At 58.9% G+C, this 9,493-nt stretch overlaps 1 protein-coding gene across 5 annotated transcripts in view; it reads left to right on the top strand.

Moving 5' to 3' along the window:
- The window catches only part of MISP (mitotic spindle positioning), a 28,474-nt gene extending 20,571 nt beyond the window's left edge, over positions 1 to 7,903 (top strand). For 3 of the 5 annotated variants that reach the window (XM_032272069.1, XM_032272070.1, XM_032272068.1), the window contains 2 exons: positions 4,714 to 6,547; positions 7,494 to 7,903. In XM_032272069.1, the coding sequence (XP_032127960.1) occupies positions 4,771 to 6,547; positions 7,494 to 7,660 (1,944 nt within the window). In that variant the 5' untranslated portion in view covers positions 4,714 to 4,770 and the 3' untranslated portion in view covers positions 7,661 to 7,903. Of the gene's footprint in view, positions 1 to 1,394; positions 1,403 to 4,671; positions 6,548 to 7,493 lie in introns of all 5 variants that reach the window. The other 2 variants (XM_032272072.1, XM_032272073.1) reach the window with 2 other exon arrangements.
- The last annotated feature ends 1,590 nt before the right edge of the window (positions 7,904 to 9,493 follow it).

The following is a 9,493-nucleotide window of genomic DNA, read 5'->3' as shown; positions in this document are numbered from 1 at the left end:
TGAGGCCGTGCAGGGGTGAGGTCCTTACCACCGAGGGGCCGTGCAGGGGTGAGGTCCTTACCACTCTGAGGCCGTGCAGGGGTGAGGTCCTTACCGCCGTGAGGCCGTGCAAGGGTGAGGTCCTTATCGCCGTGAGGCCGTGCAGGGGTGAGGTCCTGTGAATGCCTGCCGTGAGATCCCGGCATCCTCGGCGGAGTGCGGTGGCGCGGTCTCGGCTCACTGCCACCTCCACCTCCGGGGTTCCAGTGACTCTCCTGCCTCAGCCCCCCGCGTTACTGGGGCTATGTACCTGTGACAGCGGCCGGCCTCGGGGGCTCACGCCTGTCATCCCAGCACCCTGGGAGGCCGAGGCAGGCGGATCAGGAGGTCAGGAGACGAAGACCAGCCTGGCCGACATGGCAACACCCCGTCTCTACTAAAAACACCAACATGGCCGGGCGCGGTGCCTCACGCCTGTAATCCCAGCACTTTGGGAGGCCGAGGCGGGTGGATCACGAGGTCAAGAGATCGAGACCATCCTGGTCAACATGGTGAAACCCCGTCTCTATTAAAACCACAAAAAATTAGCTGGGCATGGTGGCGCGTGCCTGTAATCCCAGCTACTCAGGAGGCTGGGGCAGGAGAATTGCCTGAACCCAGGAGGCGGAGGTTGCGGTGAGCCGAGATCGCGCCCCTGCGCTCCAGCTTGGCGACAGAGTGAGACTCCGTCTCCAAAAAATAAAAAAAAGTTGTCATATCAGCAACCAGCACAACCACCAAGAGCGCGTTTATTGAGCACCTACTGTATACCAGGCGCAGGGTGCCAGGAATCTCAGCCCCTCGGGTGTGGTAGCTGAATCTGCAGGCTCTGCCCACTCTCCGGGGGCAGGGCACGGAGGCCCAGGACAGCAGGGGAGTGGACCCAGTGGCCTTGAACCCAAGAGCCAGGCCCTGGGCCCCACCTGGCTTCAGTGAATCACCAGGGAGGAATGATCAGGGGAGAAGGGGGTACCCTCGCCCCACCGCACCCCGCCGGGAGACCCGCCACCTGCCCGGCACTGGGTGGATGGCTCTGTTTCTCCCAGAGTTGACGTCTGATGTGGGTTATAAATCCTGCTGTGTAAACAAATGTCCACTCATTCGGCAAACACTCCTGTACCCGCCCTTCCCGGGAGCCACAGGGTGGAGGGTGTGGACCCGCCCGGCCCTTCAGGGCCAGAAGGCACCAGGGGGCCAGTCTGCATTCCACCACAAACCCGACCCGCTGGTCTGAGCAGCTGGGGCCAGTGTTTATTAGGCACCTGCGGTATACCGGACTCTGGGCTGCAGGAAGGACGTGGACCTCTGGCCACAGCGGGAGAGAGCGAGGCCTGGGCTGAGGGTTTTGGGTGGGGGAGGGGAAGGCCTCCGCTGAGCTGTGCAGGTGGGTCTATCTGTGCGCGACGCTTTGGGGTTTATTTGCGACATTTGATACCCACAGAAGACGGCGTGACACGTCGTGTGTGTTCATTTCAACGTTGCTCCCCACGGCCTCTCCCCTTCGCGTTGTGGATGCCACTTTCCAGTTCAGGGAGGGGCTGTGGTTTTCTTTCTAGAACTATGTTGAGGGGTTGGGCGCGGTGGCTCTCACCTGTCATCCCAGCACCATGGGAGGCCGAGGCGGGTGGATCACCTGAGGTCGGGAGTTCAAGACCAGCCTGATCAACACGGAGAAACCCAATCTCTACTAAAAATACAAAAATAGCCAGGCACGGTGGCGCGTGCCTGGAATCCCAGGTACTCGGGAGGCTGAGGCAGGAGAATCGCTTGAACCCCGGAGGTGGAGGTTGCAGTGAGCCGAGATCGCGCCACTGCACTCCAGCCTGGGTGACAAGAGCGAAAGTCCGTCTCAAAAAAAAAAAAAAAAAGGAGTGCAGGCAGATGGAGGTTGCAGTGAGCCAAAATTGTGCCATTGCACCCAGCCTGGGCATCACAGTGAGACTCCGTCTCAAAGGAGACACTCAGATGATGGGTTCTGGGGAAGGGGCAATCTGGGTTGCTTCCTGGAGGAGGTGTCCTGTGGGCTTCAGCAGAGGAAGCTGTGGAGAAGCAGAAACAGGTGGCCTGGAGGCAAAGAGAGTTGCAGGTGGAGGAGGGTGAGGTTTGGGGTGCAGGAAGAGGGTCTGGATCGGGGTGGAGGTGCCCACAGGATTTTGGGTTTTGTGGTAAACCCGGATGCTGCCCTTGAGCCAAGGAGCAGGGCGTGAGAACTGTGCCCTGGAGATGCCGGGAGCCACAGACGCGTGTGAGCAGGTGTGTGCGACCTTTGGAAATGCTCCTGGAGCTGACTCAACAGCAACCTGGACCCTTGAGAGAGGGCGAAGAACCTGGGGCACTGGGTCAGGGTGTCACCCGCAGGCCCCACGGCCCCACCCTGCAGGGCTGGAGGGCCCCACAGGGTCGTGGGGTGTCCCTTATGCTGTGCCGAGGTGCAGGGTCTGAGAAGTAAAGAGGCCGGACACTGAAGAACTAGAGGAAAGCAGCCGGACGCGGGGGGCCAGGCCACCTGTGAGCAGAGATCAGCGGGGGGTACCCCAAATGCCCAGGAGCCTCTGTATTTATTAGGTACAAGCAGGGGGCAGGGTCGTGAGTGAGGCTTAGTGATAGGGCACATGTAATCAGGTGAGTCACAGCGAGGGGGCCACCCCATTATGTCACCTGGGCAGAGAGGTGGGCCGCGCGCAGTAGGGGGCCGTGCCGTGCGCAGTGGTAGAGGGTCGTGTGCGGAAAAGGGTCCACCCCCATTAGGTCACCGAGGCAGAGGTGGGCTGTGTGCAGCAGGTGTCGTGTGTAACAGTTCTTACCTGGGGCTGAGACTTCAAAGGGTTTCCAACGGAAGGAAACTGTAAGCCAGCGCAGTGGGAGCTGGCAGACGTGTGCGCTTCTCTAAGATGTTTATGGGGGCCGGGCGCGGTGGCTCACGCCGGTAATCCAAGCACCTTGGAGGCCAAGGCGGGCGGATCACCTGAGGTCGGGAGTTCAAGACCCGCCTGACCAACACGGTGAAACCCCGTCTTTATATACATTATACATTATATATATATATATAGAATTTATATATGTATATAAATCATTTTTATATATATTATATATAATATATACATAAAGATATTTATGGGAGGATGATTTGAGCCAGCACAGAAGCGAGAAAAGACTGACAGGGTGCACAGCCGCCGCGACTGGTCGCACCAGAGGGTTCTTCTCCCGCGGTTACTTCCAGGGTCTCAGGCCTGAGGCCGACTTTCCACAGGAGCTGGATGCGAGGTGCTACAGCTCCTTTATCAGGAGAGGCTCCTGCTCCAGGCCTGCCCTACGGCGTGTGCCCTTTCAGGCAGGGACGCCACCGCCGGGGTCTCTGGTTCTCGTCCTGGTCTGGCTGTTTTCCATGTGCTGCTTCTGTTCTGTGACTGCGCTGGGCATTCCTCCTACTACAGACTACTATGTGGTTCTATGGAAGGGTCCTATAAATCAGCACTGAATGTGTCAGTGCAGCTCCGACTACAGTACCTGTACGATTATACAGAAACATTATACAGAGGCCGGGCGCGGTGGCTCACGCCTGTCATCCCAGCACTGTGGGAGGCCGAGGCGGGTGGATCACGAGGTCAAGAGATCGAGACCATCCTGGTCAACATGGTGAAACCCCGTCTCTACTAAAAATACAAAAATTAGCTGGGCATGGTGGCGCGTGCCTGTAATCCCAGCTACTCAGGAGGCTGAGGCAGGAGAATTGCCTGAACCCAGGAGGCGGAGGTTGCGGTGAGCCGAGATCGCGCCATTGCACTCCAGCCTGGGTAACATGAGCGAAACTCCGTCTCAAAAAAAAAAAAAAAAAAGTAAGATTATATAGAACTAGGTGTAAGTAGTAAGTATGATTGTATAAGCTAGATCTACGTAAGCAGTAAGTTATACTTCAGGCCCTAATTCTGTAAACTAATATGTGATTATGTATAAAGATTCTATAAAGGAAACAGCTGAGCACTAACACCATAAACTAAGATACTCCTCAGGCACTCACTGTGCCCGGGGTCTGGACGGTTCTCCTTCCTCGGTGCCCATGGGGCCGTCACCCACACCACCCGGCCCAGCGGGACAAGGTCCAACGCATTCCTTTGCCCATCCTCACTTTATGGCGACAAGGCCCGGCCAGGGTGTTGTCTTAGATGGGACAAGGTGTCCAGCTGGGCAGGGCAGGGTGGAGAACCAGGATGTGGGAGCCGGGAAACCGGAGTTGCTGTCACTCCCTCACCTCTCTGGGCCTCAGTGTGTCCATTGGACATCCCTCAGGAAGGGGCCATCTGTAATTCTCAAATGAAAAAGTCCCTCACCAGGAGTCTCAGAGTGGGTTCAGGGTTGAAAGGGTCTGTGCCCAGGAGACACAGGTAAATATGTCGGGGGCCCAGGGAGGCTTCAAAGACCAAGGCTGAGGCTGGGCACGGTGGCTCACGTCTGTAATCCCAGCACTTAGGGAGGCCGCGGTGGGAGGATCACCTGAGATCAGGAGTTCTAGACCAGCCCGGCCAACATGGGGAAATCCTGTCTCTACTAAAAATACAAAAATTACCTGGGCATGGGGGCACACGCCTGTAGTCCCAGCTACTCAGGAGGCTGAGGCAGGAGAATCGCTGGCACCGGAAGCTGCTCCTCCCCCAGGTGCTCTGATGTGACGGCCATCATTTCCTTCTCCTCCCTCAGTGAGCCCGGAGGTCTCCAGCACATACGAGGAAGGTCAAGGCCAAGACCCCGGAGGAGATGGACCGTGTGACCAGATACCCCATCCTGGGCATCCCGCAGGCACACCGCGCCACCGGCCTGGTGCTGGAGGGAGACACCAGCCACACGTACCACCTGGTGTGCTCTGGCCCCGGGGCCAGCGGCTGGGGCCAGGACGAGCCTCAGGCCTGGCCGGCCGACCACAAGGCCCAGCCGGGCATGGCCAGGCAGGTGCTCTACAGCACGCACGCCCGCCCTGGCTGGCCGTCCCCACGGGGGCCCCACCTGGAGAACGGGGAGGACGAGGATTCGCAGGTTTACCGCCTGGGCGCCAGGGAGGCCCAGCAGGGACGCCCAGCCCGGGCCCGCCACCTGGAGAACGGGGAGGATGAGGAGATGAAGGCTTTCCACCTGGGCGCCAGGGATGCCAGCCCCAGGAGGCCGTGGGACCTGGAGCGGGAGCGCTGGGCCGTCATCCAGGGCCAGGCCATCAGGAAAAGCGGCACCGTGGCCACGCTACAGGCCACCCCTGACCACGGAGAGCCCAGGATCCCCGGCCCACCTCGGTCCACGACCCTGGAGGACAACATGGTTGACACGGAGCAGATTGACTTCCTGGCAGCGAGGCAGCAGTTCCTAAGTCTGGAGCAGGTGAACAAGGAGGTTCCCCATAGCTCCCCAGCCAGGCGGGACCCTGCAGGGACAGCCCCAGGGATCAGCCAGGCCCCCAAGACCCTCCACAAGCCCCACCTGGCCAACGGGCACGTAGTCGCCATCAAGCCCCAGGTGAAGGGGGTGGTCAGGGAAGAGAAAAGGGTGCAAGGTGTGCCCACCTGGGCCAGTGCCCATGTTGTGAATGTCCCTGGCTCCCCGGCCCCGGTGGAGTCCCCGGAGACTCCCAGGGAGACCCCCATCGAGCGGGAGATCCGACTGGCTCAGGAGCGTGAGGCGGACCTGCGAAAGCAGAGGGGGCTTCAGCGGGCGGCCGACCACCAGGAGATGGTGGAAATCCCCACCCGGCCGCTGCTGACCAAGGCGAGCCTGACCACAGCCCCACGGCGGGATAGAGGGCACCCGTCCCTGTACGTGCAGCGGGACATGGTACAGGAGACGCAGCGCCAGGAAGACCACCGGCGGGAGGGCCTGCAGCTGGGCCGGGCGTCCACACCCGACTGGGACCCCGAGGATGCCCAGCCTGGCCTCCGGAGAGCTCTCAGCTCGGACTCCATCCTCAGCCCGGCCCCAGACGCCCGCGCGGCTGACCCAGCTCCAGAAGTGAGGAAGGTGAACCGCATCCCGCCTGATGCCTACCAGCCGTACCTGAGCCCCGGGACCCCCCACTTAGAATTCTCAGCCTCTGGCGCATCCGGCAAGCCCGGCGGTCTCTCCACCATTGAGGCCAAGGCTTCCACGACACCAAAGGCCACGATGTCCCCGAGGCATCTCTCAGAATCCTCTGGAAGACCCCTGAGCACAAAGCAAGAGCACTTGAAGTCCCCTCGGGGACCCCTGCAAGCAGACGGGGGTGTCGTGCGGTGGGAGTACTTCCGTCTGCGTCCTCTGCGGTTCAGGGCCCCAGACGTGCCCCAGCGGGCCCAAGTCCCCGCCGTCTGGGGCTGGGAGGTGGCCGGGGCCCCGGCGCTGAGGCTTCAGAGGTCCCAGTCGTCCGATCTGCTGGAGAGGGAGGTGGAGAGCGTCCTTCGCCGGGAGCGAGAGGTGGCAGAGGAGCGGAGGAATGCCCTCTTCCCAGAGGCCTTCTCCCCAATGCCAGATGACAGCTGCGACGAGGGCTCCAGGAGCTCCTCCCGGGCGTCCGGTGAGAAGGGGCTCCAGGGAGTGGCTGCTTGGCTCAGGGTCTCAGAGGCTGCAGCAGGGGAGGGCGGGGAGGTGGAGGTTGAGGGTGTCGGGAAGGGGTGGGGTTGGGGAGACATCGCCTCCTGACCGTGTTCCTTCCCCTCAGTCTGCTAGTTTGTCTGCCTGTCTACAAAAAATGTAGATTTTGGACAGAAGTGACAACTGTGCTTTAGGACTTTTGCTTTATGGATTTGGATGTCTTGTTGTTAGGCGCATAATTTTTTTTTTGAGACAGAGTCTGGCTCTGTCACCCAGGCTGGAGCGCAATGGCGCCATCTAGGCTCCCTGCAACCTCCGCCTCCCGGGTTCAGGCGATTCTCCTGCCTCAGCCTCCCGGGTAGCTGGGATTACAGGCGCCCGCCACCACGCCCGGCTAATTTTTGTATTTTTAGTAGAGACGGGGTTTCACCATGTTGGCCAGGGTGGTCTCAAATTTCTGACCTCAAGCGATCCACCTGCCTCAGCCTCCCAAAGTGCTGAGATTACAGGCGTGAGCCACCGCGCCCGGCCTGTTGGTGTATGTTCATCCACTTGGATGATGGCACCTTTTTGTCAATATGAAATGTTTCGGCCAGGCGCGGTGGCTCACGCCTGTAATCCAAGCACTTTGGAGGCCAGGGCGGGCGGATCACCTGAGGTCGGGAGTTCAAGACCAGCCTGACCAACATGGTGAAACCCCGTCTTAAAAAAAAAAAAAAAAAAAATTTCTTGTGTCGTTTTTAATGTTCTCCACCTTGCACGTGTGCCCATCCGTCCATGCGGGTTCTCCTGACCGGCGACTTTGGTCTGTCTGCTCTGTCCACACAGCTGTCTCCCTAACTGCTCTAGGCTGTTGGTTAGAGGCCCCGTCTCCCGAGCTGAGGTCTGACAAACGTTCTCATGTTCTGCCCTCCCTGCTCCCCACCCAGGCATCACGGGCAGCTACTCAGTGTCTGAGTCTCCATTCTTCACCCCCATCCACCTGCACTCAACCCTGGCGTGGACAGCAGAAGATCCAGGGGACAGCGCTTCTCCCGGGCAGAGAAGGAAGGAGCAGTGGGTGAGTCTGGAGCCGGGTCCGCAGAGACCAGGCTGAGGTCACACAGCCCCCGTAGGGCCCCGGGAGGTTCCAGCAGGACTCAAGCCTCACCTGGGCTCAAGCACCATCTCCCTCGCTGCCCACTGCTGGCTGTGCCTCAGTGTCCCAAAGACGTCAGATAAAGGGTGACAAGCTGGTGCCCTCCTGTCTCTGCACTTCTGCTCGGAGAGGCCACAGAAGCTGGGGTCTTTGTCCCAATCGGGAGGTCATCTCCACCATCAAAAACTAAAGGACCGGCTGGGCCTGGTGACTCACGCCTGTAATCCAGGCACTTTGGAGGCCAAGGCCGGCGGATCACCTGAGGTCGGGAGTTCAAGACCAGCCTGACCAACGTGGTGAAACCTCGTCTTTAAAAAAAAAAAACGAAAGGACCAACTCTGCTTGGAGGAAGAGGACAGTGGCAATTTATCATTATTTTATTATTTTTATTTTATTTATTGTGAGACGGAGTCTCACTCTGTCGTCCAGGCTGGAGGGCAATGGCGCGATCTCGGCTCACCGCAACCTCCGCCTCCTGGGTTCGGGCAATTCTCCTGCCTCAGCCTCCTGAGTAGCTGGGATTACAGGCACGCGCCACCATGCCCAGCTAATTTTTTGTATTTTTAGTAGAGACGGGGTTTCACCGTGTTGACCAGGATGGTCTCGATCTCTTGACCTCGTGATCCACCCGCCTCGGCCTCCCAAAGTGCTGGGATGACAGGCGTGAGCCACTGTGCCCAGTTTTTTTGTTATTTTTATTTATTTTTATTTTTTTGAGATGGAGTCTCACTCTGTCACCCAGCCTAGAGTGCAGTGGCGTGATCTCAGCTCACCACAACCTCCGCCTCCTGGGTTCAAGCGATTCTCCTGCCTCAGCCTCCCAAGTAGCTGGGATTACAGGCGTGTGCCAGCACACCCAGCTAATTTTTGCATTTTTAGTAGACGGGGTTTCACCATGTTGCTCAGGCCAGGTTGGTCTTGAACTCCTGACCTCGAGATCCACCCTCCTCAGCCTCCCAAAGTGCTGAGATTGCAGGAGTGAGCCACCGTGCCCAGCCATTCTTTTTTTTGAGACAGAGTCTCGCTCTGTCACACGGGCCAGAGTGCAGCGGCACAATCTCGGCTCACTGCAACCTCTGTCCCTGGGTTCAAGTGATTCCCCCGCCTCAACCTCCCAAGTAGCTGGGATTACAGGTGCCTGCCACCATGTCTGGCTCATTATTTTGTATTTGTAGTAGAGACAGGATTTTACCATGTTGGCCGGGCTGGTCTCAAACTCCTGACTTAGGTGATCCGCCCTCCTCAGCCTCCCAAAGTGCTGGGATGACAGGCAAGAGCCACCACAACCGGCCGGAATATTACGTGTTAATGGTAATCGAGGGGGTCACTCTCTTCCCTGGGTAGGACGTCAGGGACAATGCTGAGATGAACACAAAGCCCAGCCTCACTCTCCTGATGCTCAGAGCATGACCCCGTGGTTCAGGGCACAGCCTGGAGCCCACTGGCCCAGCTCCTGCCTTGACCCCGCCACTCGCTGGCCACGGGACCTCGGGCAAGCCGCAGTCCCCCTCTGGTCCTGGGTCTCCTCCTCTGTAAAATGAGACCCCCCGAGCCTCCACGGTAGGATGCAATGGGATCACGCGTGTCAAGCGCTGCTGGCAAGGCCTGGCCACCGTGAAGGCACCACAGGTGCTGCCTGTGTGGGTTATGACAAACTGAAATAAAGTCATCACAAGCCTGTCATCCCAGCACTCTGGGAGGCCGAAGCAGGCAGATCATTTGAGGTCAGGAGTTTGAGACCACCCTGGCCAACGTGGTGAGACCCCATCTCTACTAAAAATACAAAAATTA

This window comes from Sapajus apella, unplaced genomic scaffold, assembly GCF_009761245.1.
Source record: "Sapajus apella isolate SASKATOON/1434 unplaced genomic scaffold, GSC_monkey_1.0 scaffold281, whole genome shotgun sequence".
In the NCBI taxonomy this organism is placed as follows: domain Eukaryota; kingdom Metazoa; phylum Chordata; class Mammalia; order Primates; family Cebidae; genus Sapajus; species Sapajus apella.
The sequence above is the reverse complement of the archived record's forward strand: the minus strand, read 5'-3'. Positions and strand labels throughout refer to the sequence as shown.